The sequence below is a fragment of the Saimiri boliviensis genome, chromosome 1 (genome assembly GCF_048565385.1).
Source record: "Saimiri boliviensis isolate mSaiBol1 chromosome 1, mSaiBol1.pri, whole genome shotgun sequence".
Lineage (NCBI taxonomy): Eukaryota > Metazoa > Chordata > Mammalia > Primates > Cebidae > Saimiri > Saimiri boliviensis.
Genome location: NC_133449.1, coordinates 39,378,051 through 39,399,597, shown reverse-complemented (window position 1 = coordinate 39,399,597; position 21,547 = coordinate 39,378,051). Strand labels below are relative to the sequence as shown.

General features: G+C 36.7%; 1 protein-coding gene across 6 annotated transcripts in view; it reads left to right on the top strand.

The window, feature by feature from the left end:
* The window catches only part of THUMPD2 (THUMP domain 2 tRNA and snRNA guanosine methyltransferase), a 44,612-nt gene that overhangs the window by 10,464 nt on the left and 12,601 nt on the right, over window positions 1-21,547 (top strand). For all 6 annotated transcript variants that reach the window (XM_074396315.1, XM_074396311.1, XM_003926786.3 and 3 more), the window contains 5 exons: window positions 327-404; window positions 2,409-2,461; window positions 6,826-6,913; window positions 14,302-14,373; window positions 14,866-14,980. In XM_074396315.1, the coding sequence (XP_074252416.1) occupies window positions 327-404; window positions 2,409-2,461; window positions 6,826-6,913; window positions 14,302-14,373; window positions 14,866-14,980 (406 nt within the window). The remainder of the gene's footprint in view (window positions 1-326; window positions 405-2,408; window positions 2,462-6,825; window positions 6,914-14,301; window positions 14,374-14,865; window positions 14,981-21,547) is intronic.

Below are 21,547 nucleotides of genomic sequence, written 5' to 3'. Positions count from 1 at the left end.
AGCTTGCATCTGTTTCCTGAAACCCAGAATGACCACATTTATCATATCATAATCAAGTTCTTTCATATTCCTAAGATTACAGGAATAGAGATTATGCATGAGTAGATGTTAATGCCGTGGAGTATACTGGGGGCTAGGGCAGGTAAAATGCAGCCCTTCTGCCTTAAATAGAAAATACTTTAGCGTACGATTTTAATATCAGAACTCTAAATTACCATCAGATAGTCTGACTTGATTTTCCTGTAGGCTACTCAGTTAGTTTTGCTTACGTTTACACTTAATGAAAAATTTTTAGTATTCTTTTCTTTAACTTGCTACTTTTCCAGGAGGTAGGAAAAGTAATTGGAATTGCTCTTATGAAACACTTTGGATGGAAAGCAGACTTGAGGAATCCAAAATTAGAGGTAATGAGTATTTGTTTTGTTTTATATACATGTAACCTAATTCTTTAAGGACAGTGCCCTGTATTCTTATCCTACTTTTCCATTTTATTTTACAGTTGTAAAAAGTATATCTACAGGGATCCAGCAGTCCATTTTTTTAAACAGTAGAATAGTACAGATAGTTTTGCTGGTAGTTTTCACTGTGAAAATGTCATATCCAAACTCCAAAAATAAGATTTTTTTTGGAATGGAGTTGTCTGGTCACAGTTGAAGAAAAAAGCATTTATTATGAGGTGACAGCAATGTTCTCTATAGTCTCTGTAATATACACAATCTACGATTTTAAAAATTTTAGCTAATCTTAAATAAGTGTATAACTAACAAAAGTTCTGCACAAAATTCAATACTATGTTAATAGTAGCTTTGTTAGGGGTATGGGATTATGTTTTTCTTTTTATTTTCCAAAATTAATGTAATAAGGTTACACTATTTTTAATTGGAACAAACAAGTATTTGTATGGGGAAATAAAAATATTCTTTGCTATTTTTTGAAAGCTATCTTAAAAAGTTGACATATAAGCAATCATTTTCACGATTCATACATTCATAAATTTATTTATTACTTGTTATGTAGGTTTAAATGGAGTAGTAACTGGCCAAATAAATTAGAACATTCTGTGTTGTTTTATTGTTAAATTTGCTTTTGTCTGACATTTTTCACTTAAAAAAAAATACCAGTTATTTATTTTTTATTGTTTGTCATACTAAATATTTTAACCCCAAGAATGTTTTGACATGCAAGTATCTTTCTCTTATCTGCCCCTTTCCAATTCTTAATCATCTCCTTTCTGGCTTTCTCTTCCCCATTTCCCCAAGTCAATCTCGTTGTTTCAATTATTTTTCTCATAGATTATCTCATAAATAAATACAGCAAATTCAATTCCTATCAGCCATTTAATGCAATTAATAATAGCTTTTATGGATAGAAATAACACAAAACAAGATTAGCAACACAAATCACATGCAGTAAAATTTGTGACTAAAAAATTGACAGAAGAATCAAATCTCAACAAATTTTCTTCTGTAAAATTGACAGGAAAACATTTTTTAGTGGGAGAAGCTATTCTTAATAACATTTGATATGTAAATATGTCATATCTTTAGAATAAATTGCCAATAGAATTCTAATAAATAATTTTGCTAAAATGCATAATATATAAAATTGGGAAGTTTAGCTGTGATGTATCAGTTAATCAAGTAATTAAATTGACCAAATGGTATCACTCCAATTAAGTCTTTTCTTGAAGAAATTGATCAATATTGAGATAATTCTGATTAAGATGCTAATATTTAAAGTTATCTTGCTTGGGGTAAGAGTATCAGGAACCAAATGTTCTTGAGGTCCAAAACAGCAGTTAAAATATTCGGTAAACTTTATCAGACTACGGAAGTGTAAAATATTCTAGCTTTTAAAATTTGTGTGGGCTACTAATTATAACTTGGGGCATTTAAATATTCTTCATGGCCTAGTAGAAGAAAGTAAATAGAGACAGAAACTTACCTGTAGAAAAAAGACACCCTTACTGCCATACATTTGGCCTAAACAAAGTTTTCTGTTACCTTGAAAGTATTTGCAGCCTCTGATAGCCCTGTGTGGCCTCACATCCTGTTTGAGGTTAGAATTAGGGTGGATTTAGGAAATCCAACACAGAATACTTAAAAGTCTGGTCCGGTTATAATTCCAAGAATCTCCAGTATGAAAAATTGATTCTGAGTTATTTATAACATGATTCTCCTATATAACAAATTAACCTCAGAATTTTTCTATAAAATGTACTTAAGATTTAGTTTACTTCTGCTTAAGAAAAAAAGATTATAGAACATTTTTCTAAATATGATGAAGGCGGCCTTGGAGTTTCTTTTTAAAACATAGGTCATATAAATTTAAAATGGAAATTTCAAATTGTCATTACTTTGGTAATAACGTTTCTTGTTCCGTTCTAACTTCTGTGTTTGTTCTTTCAGATCTTTATACATCTAAATGACATTTATTCTGTGGTGGGGATTCCTGTGTTCAGGTAGATATTCTAAGCTTCAGGTTTGTCACATAGGACAGATTGTTAAATTATTTACATTTTTTATTTACAGCATGAATGAAGCATTGATATAACAGAGATGGTTAAAGACAAAGCATTTTAATTCTTTGCTTAAGACAATAAAGTATTTTCCTGGAACTTAGTGGATAAATCTGAACTGACCACCAGTTAGAGCTGTGAAATATTCGATCATAGTAATCTACTGATTACATGATTAATACTGAAAATTATATCTAGTTCTATTGTTAAATGATTTTCACAGCCCTGTATCTATACCTAAAAAGTTTTTAGGATGCCCTACTCCAGTGGCTTTAATTTGAACATTTTTGCCTATCTGGGTTTTTTAAATTCTATGACAATTTTACAGACAGAAAGGGTGGAGAAAACTAAAAGATGGACATTTTTCAGCAATTATAATAATTTTTGGTGGTCACCAAGACAAAAGTAGGAAGCACTAGCAAAACAAGCAAAATAGAAAATACATGTATTTTTAAATTTATAGAGTAATTTTTTTATACTTTGAGCCCCCCAAAAATGAGCCTAAGTATCTAAAAAATTTACTTAGGAAGAGCATCTCACCCCTACAAGTACTGAGTGTGGTATTAATGTATTTAGATTCTTAACCGAATAAAATAACTCATTTTTAAATTTTTAACTCTATGTAAAAATGCTAAATTTTGTGCTCTTGATTTAACTAATAATAACCTTATATTAACATTTTTAAAAGGTATTTGATGATTTAAAATTAGTTTAATGCTTGCTAGAAACATTCAAGATGTTATGCTATGGCATTTCAAATAATAAGTGATAATGTACCTTAACGTTTACAAATAAAAGATATGTATCTGAAAATTAAGATATCTTAATTTTGTATGTATCTTAATTAAGATACATATCTTAAGATACAATCTGAGCATTGATTGGAAATGAGGTATAGTAGATGCTCTGAGTTTAGTCAGCTTGACTACCTCAGTGTAGGAAGGAAGCCACCTCAGGGATGAGCGTTGGCTAAACGAACAATTTGCTGGGACATGAAAAGGGAGACAGAAAATTTGCACAACAGATAGCATTGGACAAGAGAAGTGGCAGTGGCTGTCAGAAACCGCAACCTGGTGACCCTAACAACAGAAGAAAGTAAGAAATGATGAAACAAAGTAGAGAGCAGCCATGAAGGTAGAGAATCACATAAAAATTTGTCTCTAAGTTCCAAAAGACATTGTTCGTATTTGAGCTGTCCTTTCTTTAAAGGAAAAAAAAAACGATTTGGATATCAATAGCCCCATGAAGCATTAACTGCATATAGCTGGTGCCACACTGTACACATCACCTAGTACAGTATGGCATAGCAGATAAGAACTATGGACTTAAATTCTATCTTCTCCACAAATGATTGTAACTCTGCAAGTTTGGGCAAATTATCATATTTCTCTGCTATAAAATCAGGAATATAATACTACCTACTTTATAGCTTTGTCCGTGGGATTAAATAAGATAACCTGTGCGAAAATCTTTGCTACTATTTCTAGGATACAGTAAATGTTGAATAAATTTCAGCTGTTTTATTTTTGAAACAGTTCAGCAATTGCGAGGAGGGGAGAAGCATTTACTGGAGTAAGATTAATTCAATTAATTTTAGTCAAAGCATCAATTGTACACTTACTGTATGCCAAGCATTGTGCTAGACACCCAAAGTTCAAAGACGAATAAGATGAGTGTTAATTTCAAGGAATTCAATTCCATGGTAGCGCAGGTATGTGATAAATACTTGACTAGAGTTCGGAAAGAGAACCTAACTAATTGAGGATCTGTGAGCAAAAAGGAGTGTACCTAAGAGGAAACTTGACAGCAATAAGAAAGGATATGTCACACGGACAAGAGAAGGAAAGGATGTTACAGACAAGGAATCTCTGTGCAAAGGCACAGGTACAAGGAAGCTTGATTTACATGGAGGATGGCAGGTAGTTTCAGTGTAGATGGGACAGAGAAATGCATAGGGTAAGTGGTAGAAAATTAGAAGTAAGCCATGAAATGCCTTGTAAGTATGTTAAACAGCTTGGATTTTATCTTAGAAGCAATAAGAATTTGAAGCAGAAGAGTGATGTGATCAGATTTGTGATTTAAAAAAAATTACCAAGAAAATTATATTTTTTAATGAAAGAGAAATAAAAAGAGAGAAGATTTAAACTCTTGGAGTTAAGACAATGGCCCTGAATTAAAAAAAAAATAGTTAAGGAGTCTAGAATAATTTCAGATTTCTGATTTGAACAATTAGTAAATACTGGTATTAGTCACTGAGATATAAAATGTAGGGAAAGAAAACAGTGTATTCAGTGAAAATGTAGATATTAGAAGATATTCAAGTAGATATTTGAAGTTACAGATCTAGAGTTCAGGTGACAAGTCTAGACTGAAGATGTAGATTATGGTAACCAATATACGGATACTAAGTGACACAAAAAAATGTAGCAATGTATCAATGTATGAAATCCTGGAGAGTGTATTCAGTTTGTACCTGTTGAGTTTGCATTACTTACCTTTCACATAAAATATTCAAGCACATATTTAAAGATAAAGATCTGGGGTTCAGGTAATGAGTCTAGACTAGAGGTATAGATTAGGATGTCTTTGTCTTGGTGATACAAGGTATATAAGAGAATGAAAAAGAAATGCATGTAAGTGGAGAAGATGATCAAAAACCACATCTATTTTTGAACCGCATACATTAGCTAGATTCAGTGAAAGTAGAGCATTATTTTTATTTTCAAGGAGTTTATTTCTGAACATGCCTTCTTAATAAGTTTATTATACTGATATAATGGGGCCCTTTTGTTGAAGTAATGAGATCAGTGTGCCCAGGTTTAAGCAAAATATGAAGATTCACTTTTGTCAAATATTAGAGAATTATGTCCCATAAAAAATTCTATTGGCAAAAATATATACATAGTTGTCAAAACTTTGAAAGGTTCCATATAAATTCCTGCTGCTTAGAAGAGCATTTTTTCATTTATATGGACAAAGCTGGTTTTCCATACTGCATCTCCCTTTTTGGTATCTAGAATGCAAACTAATGTGTTTTATAGCAAAATAATTGCTAAGCTTACCCTGTAGAAGCAAAATTTATTGACCAAAATATTTTATAGTCTTTCCACCTGCCAGTTGACATCCCTGATTCCAAATGTATGTATACAGTACTATTTACGATGTGAATTGTTATTTCTTGAAAAAACCTTATTAAAAAGCCAAACTCCCATGAGTTTGCCAAGTAGAACTTCCTCATTATAATAGTAAGTACGTATACAACTACACTGTTTATCTTAAAGGAAGATATCATTTAGTTCTAAGATTTTAAGAGGCTTGCAATAAATACAAAAACAGGATAACTTAAAGTCAAAAAAAGATGAGAAACAAAACGATGAAAGAAATAAGTGTTTAATATTAACATACCTAGAATTCTGTTAAACGTCTTTAAGGAGGGTTTGAAGAACATTGTGACTTTATGTAATGTTCGTAGAAGACCCCTCTTGGTGGGTCTGGAACAAGCCTGCCCCAAAACAAACCAGCACAAATTCTTGACATCACATCTTCACATCTTACCAACAAATTGTAAAAGTGGGCTAGAAAAGCTTGGAAAGTTGAAATTTCCAAGGAGATTCAGCTTGGTCATTGCATTGGAAGGATAGAAATAATACATGACATTTTGAAATTGTCTATCAAATCTGGAAATATTGATGTGATAGTGGCATTGATGAGGTGGAGGATAAAGTGTGAAGTGATGCGTGTTGGAGACCAGTGAACTCATTTGGAGATGTCTGCTTTAGCCCATCATTCAGTAAATTATTTTAGACAATGCAATGTCATGCTTCATTTCATCTTTTGGGAAAGATGCAAATAACCAAAAAGCAAACCTTCAAAAGGGACTTTTTATAGAAGACAGATTTTGAGGGTTAGCATCCATTTAGTTCTACTTCCCATGCTACATTCATATCACAAAATAGTACATTCTCCTTCATGACTTCAGACAGCAAAACAAAGGTCTACTCTGTATGAGAAGACAGGGAAGTATAAGAAACATGTATAATTACATTTTAGACATTAAATATGTGAGAGTTTAAATTTCAGTTGTTTAAAAATTTACCTTTCTGAAATTCCACCCTGGCTGGATAGAGAAGGTGCCCATTAGAGAAGGTATTTTTGTAGAAAGATTGAAACATTCTCTAACTTAGGGAATACTCTCATGTATGTTGGCTGAGTATGTTTAAATGATTCTCAAATTTGGACAGGTAAACCATTTTTATATCTTGTTGTTTAACATGTAATAATCTATAATCAGTTGCTTTTCTTTGTAGGGTTCCTCTAGCCAGCAGAGCTTACATCAAGACAGCTGGACTGCGATCTACCATAGCGTGGGCAATGGCATCTCTCGCTGACATTAAGGTAAGAAAAATGTTTTTATTTCTGTAATTAGCAAGGTTCTTTTTATAAGTAACTTACACAGTCTCTTATTGATGGACATTTGTGTTACTTGCTTTTTCTTAACACTTATTCTTTCATTTCCTTTCTTTTCTTTTGCCATTATACCTACAAACTGCTGCAGTAATGCTTTTACATACTGTTGAACTTCTGAGAGTATTTTGGCTCTGAAAAAGCTGGGTCAAAAGTTAGTTACATTTTATTATTTCTAATGTTTTGTGTCACAGTTAGGAAATGTGGCCTATAAAGCGTCTGATTCTTAAATTTTAAGTTTTTCTGTGTGACCAAGATCTTGGTCAATTTTTCTAAGTGTTCTATGGACAGAGGATGATTTTATCTTCTAGTGAAGAAATGTTCTCCATTATTTTTACTTACTGTGTGTTTCTTTGCTCCATTATGAAAGAATTTTTTGAAATCCCATTACATTATTGTATTTGTTGCTTAAAATTTTTGCATTTTTATGAGTTGAATTATTCAGCTGCCATGTGGCTTGGTATATACATTTTCATGACTGTCAACACATCATTGTGAATTGTGCCTTTTTGTTACTTAAATCCTCTTTATCTTAAGTTTAAATTTAAGTCTCACTGTCTTACTAATATTTTCACTCCTTTTTGTTTGCATCAGCCTAATATTTCTTTGCCATTGCTTTTTTTTCAACTTTAAATATTTTCTTGCAAACACCCAGCTATTTTCACACGCCTCTGATGGTCTCTCAGTGAGAGAATTCAGTAAACATTATGACAGATAGGCTTGAATATATTCTTCCTACTTTTACTCTGTCCGTAACTTCTCACAGTTTGTTTACTTCTCTTATTTTCACTAGTGGCATCTAGTTACTTGCTAATCATTTCATTGTTCTTCCTGAGGTTAGAGATTTTGCTTCATTGTTCTATTCCATTAAAATCCTTCATTGCAGCTCCCTTAACTAAACATATATAACTCTACTCTTAATTTAAAACAGAAAATCAACTATTCCCTCTGCCAAGACACACTGTTTTTTTTTTTTTGGTTTTTTTTTTTTTTTTTTTTTTTTTTTTTTTGAGACGGAGTTTCACTCTTGTTACCCAGGCTGGAGTGCAATGGCACGATCTCGGCTCACCGCAACCTCCGCCTCCTGGGTTCAGGCAATTCTCCTGCCTCAGCCTCCTGAGTAGCTGGGATTACAGGCACGTGCCACCATGCCCAGCTAATTTTTTGCACTTTTAGTAGAGACGGGGTTTCACCACGTTGACCAGGATGGTCTCGATCTCTCGACCTCGTGATCCACCCGCCTCGGCCTCCCAAAGTGCTGGGATTACAGGCTTGAGCCACCGCGCCCGGCCAAGACACACTGTTTTTACCAAGGCACTCTAACTTTCCCCAAATTCCCCTTCTTCCCTGTCGTAAGATGAGACCTTTAGAGTACTTTTTTCCTCTTATCCCTACAGTGATCCCTTTGAACATTTTTACCTCTTTCCCTCCCAAGCCCCAACTACTAGATAAGCTAAATTATTTATGATGTACCAGAACTTCCCTTGAGCATGTTCTTGTGTTTTGAAAGTTGTTAGCACTTAACATTACACAGCCTATTCTTAATCATTAGATAGAATTGCGTGCAACACACATACGTTTTTGTATACACACACATAGACGTATTGCAATGCGTGTTGCTCTTTTCCATGTCTGTTCTTCTCTTTATCTTTCCCTGTTTGAGGTCTCTGCTCTGGTTTACTTGTTGCTTGGGTAAAGTCTTGTCTTAGGCATTTTCCTCAAATGTGATGTTTAAATGATACACTGTCTGAATTGCTTTGTATCTTCAAATTTCTTCCTGTTATCCTGGGTATATCTGGCTTGGCTGGGTGTAGGATTCCTGAATTGCAGGTCTTTTCTCTCAGACATCTATAGATGCTATTTCATTGTCATTTAACTTCTGATGACACAGATTAGCAGACTATGCCAGTGGGATTTTTCTTTTCCTTCATAACTACTTGATTTCTTCTTTTTGGAAACTTGTAAGATGTTTCTCTTTAATCTTAAAGCTCAGGAATGTTACCAGAATATGCTTCTGTATGAGTATTTTCTATTTAGCCCAGACCCTGGTGAGTTACTTCCTGGGTTCCGATTCTGGCCACTACTTACTGGATGGGAAACTTTGGGCAGGATACTTAACAGCTTTGTGCCTCGGTTTCTCATTTGCAAGATAAAAAGAGTAGTAATATCTCATGGGATCATGACAAGATTAAATGAATTAGCATTAATAAAATGATTAGCACAGTGCCTAACATACAGATAGTATCTAAGTATTAGCTGCCATTTTGGTAAAATAATTATAATGATTATTATTACCAAAATTATAGTTAATAACTGTAATTACTATTTGGAATATATGATTATAAAAATTATTATTTAGACTTCTTCAGCCTAAGCATTCTTTCTTCCATTATTTAATTATTGCTTCAACTATTTAGAGAATTTAACTTTAACCTACCCTCTTTTTCCTACTTCTGAAATTCCTGTTATAAACGTGTTAAGCTTCCTGACTCTATCCTCCAAGTCTCCTATCCGTTTGACATGATTTCCACCACTTTGTATTTTGGCCCTGCATTTTGAGTTATTCTCGAACGTTATCTTCCTAATTACAACAAGAGTCACAGAGACATGTTCTATTTTAATTTAGTGATATTTTTAGCTTAAAATCATGGTTTTTTAGCTTCAGAAAGGTATGTGTGTCACATTTGAATATCTCAGAAAGTTCTTTTTTTATTCAAATATTGATCTGTGTCCTCCAGTAATTAGTAGTTCTATTTCACTAGGTGTGTTCTGATTATTCTGCCTATTTACTCTAAAACTACTGAGGGACCTCCTTTTTTTTTTTAGATGTGCCATTGGTTTTTGTTTGTTTATGTGTTTTGTTGTAGCTGACCAGGGCTAACATGTGACTGTTAGGTGTTTTAAATGGCCAGAATCCTATAAATGGTGAAAGGCAAATAGATCTCTGGCACCTCAGCCTCCACAGTGTAAGGAGAATCTGTCAGTCCTGCTGATATACCTAGAGGAAACATCTCTATTCACGGACCTCTCTTTGGGTCCATAGATCTCTGAAGATTAAGCTCTTCCCTCGTTCCACCAATTCTCCCCTCTAGATTCCACTGCTGTTCTCTAATCACTACTGAACCCACAACTGGGAGACCCCATACAAGTTCCTTTTTGGGGGACCGTGACGGAGCCTAGGGCTTCTCTTAGTGCCAGTTGCCTCCAGGTCTGAGCATCACTTGGCTCAGCAGAAGCAAATAGCTTAGGGTTGAGAGTGAAGGACAGAGCGTCTTTCAGATTACCAGGTACCAAGAACCCAAGATTTTCTTTTTTTGTTGGATTTAAATCTTTAGTTCAGATTTTTTCAGTAGAAAGAAAGAGGTGTGGTTAATTTTTTTCCCCAACTGCCAGTGGTTTCACCAGCATTTGTATTTAAATATAAACTTACATAATCACCTAGACATTTGAAATGTTACCTTTGTTTTGATATAAACATGTTTTTCACAAAAGTCAAAGGTAAATGATCAAAAATATCCAAAGATAATGCTCAATAAAATGTTTTCTTACTGTGAATTTGCCCTGGGACTGCACAAAGTAAGAAATGTCTCTCTAAATGTGACCACTGGCCAAGGAGGTCTGTTAAGGAACCTGGGAAGTGGTACAGTAGAGTTTCTTTTGGAGGGCATGTGGTGGTGACCCACAGTCTAAGTGACCCCAGTATCCAACCTGATCCCTTTCCCTCTTTGGAGCTTAGTACCCAGAGCAGACACAGACAGCTCAGCCTTGGGTAGGCCAGTGCTACTAAAAATGAAATTTAAAAACGGGATGTTGGGTATTTACTATACCCATGTTTTACTATAAACCCTTCTCCTTCCTGTATCATAACAAGGGAAATCAAGTTCTATAAATTTTAATTGTTGTTATAAGTATGCAGAAATCCTTCTCTACCTCAGCCTGTGTCTACAGGTATCATGGCCAGAAAAGGTTCTAAGGTAAAATAAAGCCACTAAAAGATACTTGAGGTCAGATTATGTCATTGAACACAGACCATGGAAGAGAAGGAGCACAGTGTACGGCACATTTAAGATCCTAATAAAAATGAGTTATCATACTATTAACAATTTTAAACTAAATTAGTCCTTCTGCTCCTAACTGCCTCTTCATGGGGGATTCATATGATATTCTCTTTAAAATTTAGTACCAGGGAAAGGTTTCTATCTCCTGAAGAGCATTTTATTTCTTTCCATTAGGTACCATGTGGCTCTGGCTGAAACCTGACTGTTCACAGAGGACTCTGCTTCCTCTGTGGACATATCAAGTAGTGGATTTTTTTCTCCCCTATCTCGAGTACCACTGGGCCTGACAGCAGGGTACGTGCCTGCCTGCTCCTCCTTGCCCCTTCTAGACAATTGTTTTCTTCCTTCTGCCCAGAACCTGACAATGCCTTTGAAGCACATGCCATCAGATCACCCCCATCGAATCTCTCTCATTCTGTAAGAGTACAGGCCATTATCCTGTCATGATTCTTTGGTCTCTGTAACCACTAAGTAACCTGCCTCTTTGTTTCTTGGCTTCCCTATTCATCTGATATAGTCACATCCTAGACCTTGTCATACCCAGAAGGGTATCCCTTCCAGAAATCTCAGTTTCAGGAATCTTGTTCTTAACCACCTTCTCTTTCCTATTCACTTTCTTTGCAACCCGAACACAAATCTTTTTTGCAACCCGAACACCCCACAGGGACCTCCAGTCATTTGACCTGACTCCTGTTGCTTACACCACCTGTGTTCATCCGTTCTTCACTGCTTGGATTTTAAAAAGTTCTATTAGCTGGGCACAATGGCTCACACCTGTGTTCCTAACACTTTGGGAGACTGAGGTGGGCGGATTACAAGGTCAGGAGTTCAAGACCGACCTGACCAACATGGCGAAACCTCTTCTCTACCAAAATACAAAAATTAGCCAGGCAGGATGATGCGCGTCTGTAATTCCAGCTACTCAGGAGGCTGAGACAGGAGAATTGCTTGAACACAGGAGGCTGAGGTTGCAGTGAGCTGAGATCGTGCCATTGCACTCCAGCCTGGGTGACAGAGTGAGACTCTGTCTCAAAAAAAAATTTTTTTATCATTATAGTCATTTCCTTGCCCATATTTTTAACTCTTCCTTCTTGACTTTAATAGAATCTGAAGAGAACTTCTGCATGTTCTCCTCACCAAGTCTACAAACATATCCGAATCTCCGCCTCATACATACGCTGTCTCATTGTCGTTACAATATCAGAACTGTCCTGTTCCACTCTAATACTTGTGTACCAGATTCCATTCCCTCCTGTAAACTTAGGGATTTTTCCTCCTACTGGATCATCCATATCAGCATGTACACCTGCTGAAATGTCTTTCAACTTAAAAAAAAAAAAACTCTCCCCTGAACCCGTATGTCCCTTCAGCCACCACCCCTTTTTCTCTGCTTCCTTTCACAGAGAGAGTCTGTAAAATAATTATCTCCATTGGCTGCCTCTACCTCCTTTCTTCCCATTCCCTCCTGTAGCAGCCTCCACGGTGCTTTCATCACCAACACTCCACTGAAACTGCTCATCTCACTTACCCTCCTGTCACCCTGACACTGTGATCACTCTCCTTCTTGAACCAGTTTCTTCACTTTGTTTCTGACACACTACTCTAGGTTCTTCTCCTATATTAGAGTGAGCTGCTTCTCAATGTGTGTGGCTAATCTTCCTCTTCCAAACATCTGCACCTGAGAGATCTCCAGGGGCCAATTCATAGGCTTCTGTTTTTTAACTTCTCTTGCTTTGTAAATGATCACATCCAGTTCTGATGCTTTAAATATCATGTATAAGCTGACTGACACTGACTATTCCCAAATTCCTATCTAGCCTGAACCTCGCCCTAAACTGTGGACTCATATGTGCAGTGACTCACGTGACATTCACACTTGGAAGTCTACAGGGTGTCTCAAAATTAACAAGGCCAGAACTATACTCTTGTCTCCCCCAAAGCGTCTCCTCCCCAGCTCTTCCCACCTCAGAAACAGGCAACTCCATTCTTCCAGTTGCTGAGGTCAAAATTTTTAGACATTCCAGACTGTTGTCTTTCATTAACATTCCACATCCCTTCCATTTTTGGCTTCACCTTTTAAAATATATCCAGAATCCCACCATTTCTCACCACATCCACAACACTCTTAAGCCACCATCATCTCTTGACTGGACTGTCCAGCACTCTTATCCTTCTATGATCTGACCTCCACAGAACAGCCGAAATGATCCCTTTAAAATGTAATGTCATGGGACTCCTGTCCTCAAACCCTCCAGTACTTCCCATCCTTCAGAATAGAACCAGAATCCTCACACCAGCTATGAGATCTGGCATGCTGTGATTTTCACAGTGGGAGTTTTTTCTCCAAATTTCCTATTTTCATCCCAGGTACATATAGGATTATACTTTCCCGGCCCCTTGACACTGTGTTGCCATGTGACTAACATGTTTTAGTCAGTTAAATGCTGGTGGAAGTGATGTGCATCACCTCCAGGTGGCACCTTTCTGAGCCAGCGGACAATTTGTCATGCTTTCTTTGCCTCTGCCAGGGTGATGGCAGCACTCAAGATGATGATTGCTTCATCAGTTTGGGTTCCAAAGTGAGGAGCACAGGCCCAGGTACCCTGATGTGGGCATGCAGTGTGAGCTTCTTGTTTTAAACCTCTAGAATTTGGGGGTTGTTACAACACACAGCATAACCCGGCCCTCTTGACAGAATCCCCTGGCTCCCTCTCTGGGGCTCTCACTACCTTTTCCTTCTTACTCGCTGTGCTTTGGCCATAATGGCTGCCTTCCTAATTTATAAACCTGATGAACACACTCCTGCATTAGGGCTTGAACTACCTGAAATTCTTAATAAAGTGTAAAAAGTAATCTTTACTCTTGAAATATTGATTCCTCAAGTTTTAGTTTTCTTTTTCTTTCTTTTTTTTTTTTTTTGAGACAGAGTCTCGCTCTGTCCCCCAGGCTAGAGTGCAGTGGCGTGATCTCGGCTCACTGCAACCTCCGCCTCCCAGGTTCAAGCAATTCTTCTGCCTCAGTCTCCCGACCTGGGACTGTAGGCATGCACCACCATGCCTGGCTAATTTTTGTATTTTTAGTAGAGACGAGGTTTCACCATGTTGGTCAGGCTGGTCTCAAACTCCTGACCTTGGGATCCACCTGCCTCGGCCTCCCAAAGTGTTGGGATTACAGGCATGAGCCTCCATGCCTGGCCAGGTTTCTTTTGTAATACCTACTATGGTAGTCTTAATAATACCAAATTCATATTTCTGTCTACAGGCTGGTGCATTTGTTTTAGATCCAATGTGTGGACTTGGAACAATACTTTTGGAAGCTGCTAAAGAATGGCCAGTAAGTTCTAAGTTTGGTAAAGCAAGCAATTTATCTACTTTAATCAATATATATAGTATAGTCATCAATTATTTACAAAGTAGAGTGTCTATTTGGGGATTATTATTTTAATTATATAAGTTATTAGTCATTGTACTCAAAATAGATTATGAAGGATTAACTAAATTGCTATGTTATTTCTTTAAATACTATGATAAATTTAGGAAAATATGACAGAATTCTAATCATTAGTCATGACCTAGATTATACTAATCCTCAAATTCTTTAAACATTTGTCATTGTAAAATATTAACAGATTTTTAAAATTTTAACAAAAACTTTACATTTTTTGCTATTACCATTTTAAAAGAATACCCTAAATGTGTTTCAACCTGAATTTAAAATCTACTAATTTCACTTCTGTCATTTGAGAAAATGCAGATAGATTATCTTAACTACATAAAATATGCAATAATTTTATTTATGCTTAAAATACTATTTCTTTGTCCATAGGATGTGTATTATGTAGGTGCTGATGTCAGTGACTCACAGTTACTAGGTACTTGGGACAATCTGAAAGCTGCAGGCCTCGAGGATAAAATCGAATTACTTAAAGTCTCTGTTGTAGGTAAGATATTAAAAATGCAAAACAATTGAAAAAGTGAACATATGTAAATATATTTAGAATCATAATATAAAACAGGACTCACTATAAAGGTTGGTTTTACCCTGTAATATATCTGTGGGACTAATACTGAGTATACTTCTTGTTTGTTTTTTTTTTTGAGACGGAGTTTCGCTCTTGTTACCCAGGCTGGAGTGCAATGGCGCAATCTCAGCTCACCGCAACCTCTGCCTCCCGGGTTCAGGCAATTCTCCTGCCTCAGCCTCCTGAGTAGCTGGGATTACAGGCACGTGCCACCATGCCCAGCTAATTTTTAGTATTTTTAGTAGAGACAGGGTTTCACCATGTTGACCAGGATGGTCTCGATCTCTTGACTTCGTGATCCACCCGCCTCGGCCTCCCAAAGTGCTGGGATTACAGGCGTGAGCCACCGCGCCTGGCCAATACTGAGTATACTTCTAATAGTGTAACCTTTTTATTTTCAAAGCACTCATAATTGGGAAGTGACAATTCTGTAGTTTTCATAACCATGTAAAGCATGGCTTCTTAAAATGTGTTTGTTTAAATAAAAAGGACTTGTGGCATCTGAACCATCTCTTATATCAGATCCAGTGATTAACTAACATAGCCATAAAATAAAGAAAGCGGTGTAATAATAACTCTTTGAATTTGTTTTGAATAAATTATGTGAAATGTTCTGAATTATCTTACCTTCTTGCCTCACATTAGACAGTATCCCTGAGATATACTGGAGTAAGCTAATCACCCATCCCAATTTGCTAAACCAGGACTTTCAATGCTAAAATCAGCAAAGTCTGGAGTAAACTAGGACAGTTGGTCACCCCATGAGGTAGAGGGAAAGCATTACCCTAGGAATCAAGTCTACTGAGTCCAATCAAAATAATATTTTCCTGAGATCCATGGTATTTAGACTATTTTTTAAAACTATTCCTTGTTTTTGTTTTGTTTACTATTCCCCAAGCATACTTCTCTCCCTTAAAAAATGAGTGCATTTAATTCCCAGGAATTAAGAACATTTCATTCTGTTAACAGTGATAGGCAGTAGATAGGCCTAGTATCAAACCTACAATCAGGAGGAACAAAATGTTGTTTAAAAAATTTTGTCATAGTAGAAAAGTAGTAAGAATGAGTATCAGCAAAAGAAAATACTAGGATAACTTGCATAAAAGCATAGTACAGCATCCCCAAAGAAGAAATTGTGTTGTTGATTGAGATCTCATAGTTGTTTGCAGCCAGTGACTTTTATTTTTAAGCCTTTCTGCCAAGGTTTTTAATAGGACTCTGTGCAGCAGACACAAGTTGCTAGAACAAACTGAGGTGTGACTAGACTGTAAGCTTTTTTGATCCCTAAAGAATGCTATTTCTTTGAAACCTTTAAGAAAACTGAAATTGCTTCATAAGTTGCTCTAGAGCAGTAGGTTTTCAATCCCTTTACATTCTCCAAATCACCCCGTAGGCATGAGGGAGGGAGTACCGAGTTGGCCATTGGACTTCTGTTGCACTCCCAGCTCCACTTTTATGTATTTTTACTTTAGGGAGCATTTTCTGTAAGATTTCATTTTAAAAGTCAAAAGTGATCCACTGTCTGTGTGTGCCTGTTTTTTAAAGGTTCTCTGTGGTACCAGGTAACTGAATAAATCAGTTATTTTTGAAAGGAACCCTCTTAGTCTGTAGTGAGGGAAGAATGGAAACAGAGGGACTAGTTAGGAGACTGTTGCAACTCTAGTTATTATCCAGGTAAGAAATGACAGTGGCCTGGCCAAGGTGGTATTTAAGGAAGTGTTGAGAGAAGGTCAAGATATACATCTGGCAGTTAGAGCCAACAGGATTTGTTGTTGGATTGGATGTGGAGTGTGAGAGAGAGAACATTCTAAGCTTCTGGCTTGAACAGTTAGAGGATGGAGTTACCATTACTGAGATGGGGAAGACAGATGGGGGATCTAGTTCAAGTTGAGACCTGTTAAATTTCACACTATTATTAGACCCTAAGTGAAGTTGTCAAGTTAGTACATCAGTATACAAATCTGTAGTTTAGGGGAGAGGTTGAGCATCACCAGTATAGAGAGCATTTAGTTTCATGAAATCTCCCAGAGAGTGAGTGTTAAGTAGAGAAGGGAAAGGGGACTGAGCCTTGGAGTACTCAGATAACTGGACTTCTGGAAGGTGAGCATCTGGCAGAGGAACAGCTGGTGATGTAAGAATGTAAGAATCCAGAGAAGAAAGAAAGATCAACTGTGTCAGCTGCTTCTCATTGGTGAAGTACAAAGAAGCCTGGTGACTGCAGAAGTCAAGGACAGTTTCCCTGGAGGGGCTCTTGAGAGAATGGGAGGAGCTAACTTGAAGACAACTGGTTTAGAGCATTCTCTTTAGCAGTTTGGCTGATAAGGAGAGCATAGAAATGGAGCAGTAACTGAAAGAAGGGATACTGGGGATCAATCAGGGATTTTTTTTGAAGATAGAAATTAGAATTTTTTTTGTATGTAGAATCATCTTGCTAAAGAGAAAAATCAAATGAAAAGGAGGAATTGGCATGATGGAAGAGAGAGGAGACTCGCTCATCTGCTAAATTCAGGCCCCTGAGAAAGGATGGGATCCAGTGCACGAGTGGTTGGGCACGCACTCCTAGGAGCAGGGGAAGGCAGAGCGGGGAGAACAGACATGAAAACAGGTCACCCCAAATCGGCTGTCGACATCAGTGCACTCTTTCCAAAACCTCTGTTGATACTGGAGATTATAATTTTTGTTACAGTTTTTTAAACTCTACACATTTGATAGGTATGCTTGAATTTACCTTTCTTTACTACTGAGATAAACTGTTTTTCATATTATGTCATTTTTAGATAATTCTTTAGTGAATTGTTTTTAGGATAACTTTCTGGAGGAAAGAATAAAACATCTGTTTTATATTATTTCATCACAACCTCTTAATATTGTTTCAGTCTAGCAGAAACTATATGTCTTGCTAATACAAGGGCCAATTTTAATAATTAGCCTTCATTGCACCTACTTTAGAGGTGGACATTCAGGCTAGATAAAAGCATTTATTTTCTTCATTAATTTGGTTTCTAAGAGCTCTAATTATAAATACAAGTTGGAGTGTTGAGATCTATGACTCCCTTGTTTAATATTGACAGATTTGAGAATATCATGCCTTTTTACTGTAGGAATTAAGAACACTTACTGACTTTAGAGTCAGACCAAGTATAAATCCTAGCTCCACCATCGTTTCCTCACTGTATGGCCTTCAGCAGAAAAACTGGACCTCTCTTTATTTTCTCATCTGTATTATGAAGATTATAATACCATTCCATAAGGCTGTAGTGAGGATTTATTACATAAACAAACAGAATACAGTGTCTAACAGTATGAATTAGTAAGACATCTGTAGGCATTGGTATGTTGGTATATCTAGGAAGTTAGTAATATTCACTCCCATTATGACTTACATTTCTGCAAAATCACAATCTTCAGCCTCTATGTGCTTTAATGACTTTACTTTTTCCTACCTTTTGAATAACCTTTTGTTTTATAACCCTCAACTAATATTTAAAAAATGATCTTGGCCAGGCACGGTGGCTCACGCTTCTAATCCCAGCACTTTGGAAGGCTGAGGCAGGCAGATCACTTAAGCTCAGGAGTCAAGACCAGCCTGGTCAACATGGTGAAACTTCGTCTCTACTAAAAATACAAAGACAAACACAAAATTAGCCAGGCATGGTGGCTCATACTTATAGTCCCAGCTACTTAGGAAGCTGAGGTAGAAGAATTGCTCGAACCTAAGAGGCGAAGGTTGCAGTGACCCTAGATTGTGCCAGTGCACTTCAGCCTAGATGTGACATGGCAAGATTGTGTCTCAAAAAAAAAAAAAGGAATGATCTTTTAACATGAAGAAATCATATGTATTTATTCCTAAGTTTTAATCATTATGAAAATTTGGAATGAAATGAATATTATGTTACAACTTATCTTAGGAAATAGCAATTAGTCATTAGTTAGGCTTTTTTAAATCTGCAGATATATTTACATTCTCAATATAAAATAGAAGCTATAATGTAAACAGATTTGAGCAAAAGAAACACATTTATGATTTAGTTAACATGGCAAAATCATAGATAAAAGGAAATATTTTCTTTCCTTCCAGTTAGACATTCTGTAGCCTATCACACATCACTTAAATGTAGGTTTATAACAGGATTATTGGCAACAATTGTGCTTTGTTCTCAAGTTTCCACCCTTATAGTAAGAAGGCATGCTTTATTTAGGATACCCATAAACATCGCATAATGTGGTGTTTGTATTTTCCTTTATACTGGTGTGTTTTCTCCTCTGCTACCTGTCCTGCTTCTGCTGGCTTGGCCCTTCGTGTTCTAGCCAGGTGTCTATGGCCCATGCTGTATTCTGCAAGATTCATAAAGCTACCAGGCTGCCCATTTGGGAAGTCAGAGGGAAATGTGGAAAGTGATGAGATACATGTATATGAAATATGTGTAGAAAATAGGGGATAAGAAGTTCAACATAGAGAGTAGTTCCCATGTTCTTGCTGCAAAAGCTTTATCACTTATTGTATGGTATAAGTTCTTCTCTATTGTTTGGTAACAATTCTATTTTGTAATAAACTCAGATAAACTCAGAAGCAGTAAGGTTTTAAAAATGCATTTTTTTTTTTTTTTTGAGACGGAGTTTCACTCTTGTTACCCAGGCTGGAGTGCAATGGCGCGATCTCGGCTCACCACAACCTCCGCCTCCTGGGTTCAGGCAATTCTCCTGCCTCAGCCTCCTGAGTAGCTGGGACTACAGGCACGTACCACCATGCCCAGCTAATTTTTTGTATTTTTAGTAGAGACAGTTTCACCACGTTGACCAGGATGGTCTCGATCTGTTGATCTCGTGATCCACCCACCTTGGCCTCCCAGAGTGCTGGGATTATAGGCGTGAGCCACCGCGCCTGGCCAAAAATGCATTTTTAATGAAAAAGTAAGTACTGAGTTTCTATTTCTCAAGAAAATTAATGAACATGTAACTTGAATATATATTTGTTGATATTTACAATCCTACTGTCAAGGCCATGGCGATATCACTGACCAAATGAAACAAGTCTGTTTATAGAGGCATCTAGTATTTACCTTAAAATGTAGTAGTTCTTAAACAAGTTTTTTGTTGTTGTTGTTTGAGACAGTCTTGCCCTGTCGCCCAGGCTGGAGTACAGTGGTGCAGTCTTAGCTCACTGCAACCTCCGCGTCCGAGGTTCAAGCAATTTTCCTGCCTCAAACTCCCAGATAGCTGGGATTAAAGGCATTCACCATCACGCCCAGCTGATTTTTGTACTTTTAGTAAAGACGGGATTTTGCCATGTTGCCCAGGCTGGTCACCTCTGCCTAACAAATTTAACAAGAAAAAAACAACCCATTAAAACGTGGGCAAAAGACATGAATAGAGACTTCTCAAAAGAAGACATTCATGTGGCTAACAAACATACAAAGAAAAGCTGAATAGCACTGATCATTAGAGAAATGCAAATCAAAACCACAATGAGATACCATCTCATGCCAATTAGAATGGTGATTATTAAAAAGTCCAGAAACAACAGATGGTGGTGAGTTTGCAGATGAAAGGGAATGCTTTTTCACCGTTGGTGGGAGCATAAATCAGTTCAACCATTGGGAAGACAGTGTGGTGATTCCTCAAAGATCCAGAGGCAGAAATACCATTTGACCCAGCAATTCCATTACAGGGTAGATACCCAAGGGAATATAAATCATTGTATTATAAAGATACATGCACGCCTATTTTCACTTCAGCACTATTCACAATAGCAAAGGCATGTAATCAACTCAAATGCTCATCAATGATAGACTGGATTTTTAAAATATTGTACATATATACCATGAAATACTATATAAACATAAAAAGGAATGAGATAATGTCCTTTGCAGGGACATGGATGGAGCTTCAAGCTGTTATCCTCAGCAAACTAACGCAGGAACAGAAAACCAAACACCGCGTGTTCTCACTTATAAGTGAGAGCTGAACAATGAGAACACATGGACACATGGTTGGGGGACAGCACACACTGGGGTCTGTCGGGGAAGGGTGAGAGGAGGGAGAGCATTAGGAAGAATAGCTAATGGTTGCTGGGCTTAATTCCAAGGTAATGGTTCATCTGCAGCAAACCACCACAGTACATTACGTTGTAAATCTGTACATCCTGCATATATACCCTGGAACTTAAAAATTGAAGGGAAAAAATAAAAACTTAGTAATTCTAAGAGTGCTTGGTCCAAAGCCAACTATCACATGCAGCTGAAAAAAAAATGCATCTAAAGTATCACTCTATGAAGTTTGACTTTCCTTTTAGATCAAATGGCTATCTTCCAAATTTATTTTGCTCATATTCAATTATAAATTTTGTTATGCACCTAAGCAAAATGAAGCTATTAATATGCTATTGATATGCTGGCTTCAGTGGCAGAAGACCTTTGCAGACAGTTAAATTTTGCCAGTTTTGTATCAATACCATCTCAGTATCATCACATGATTCAGAAAGATAAT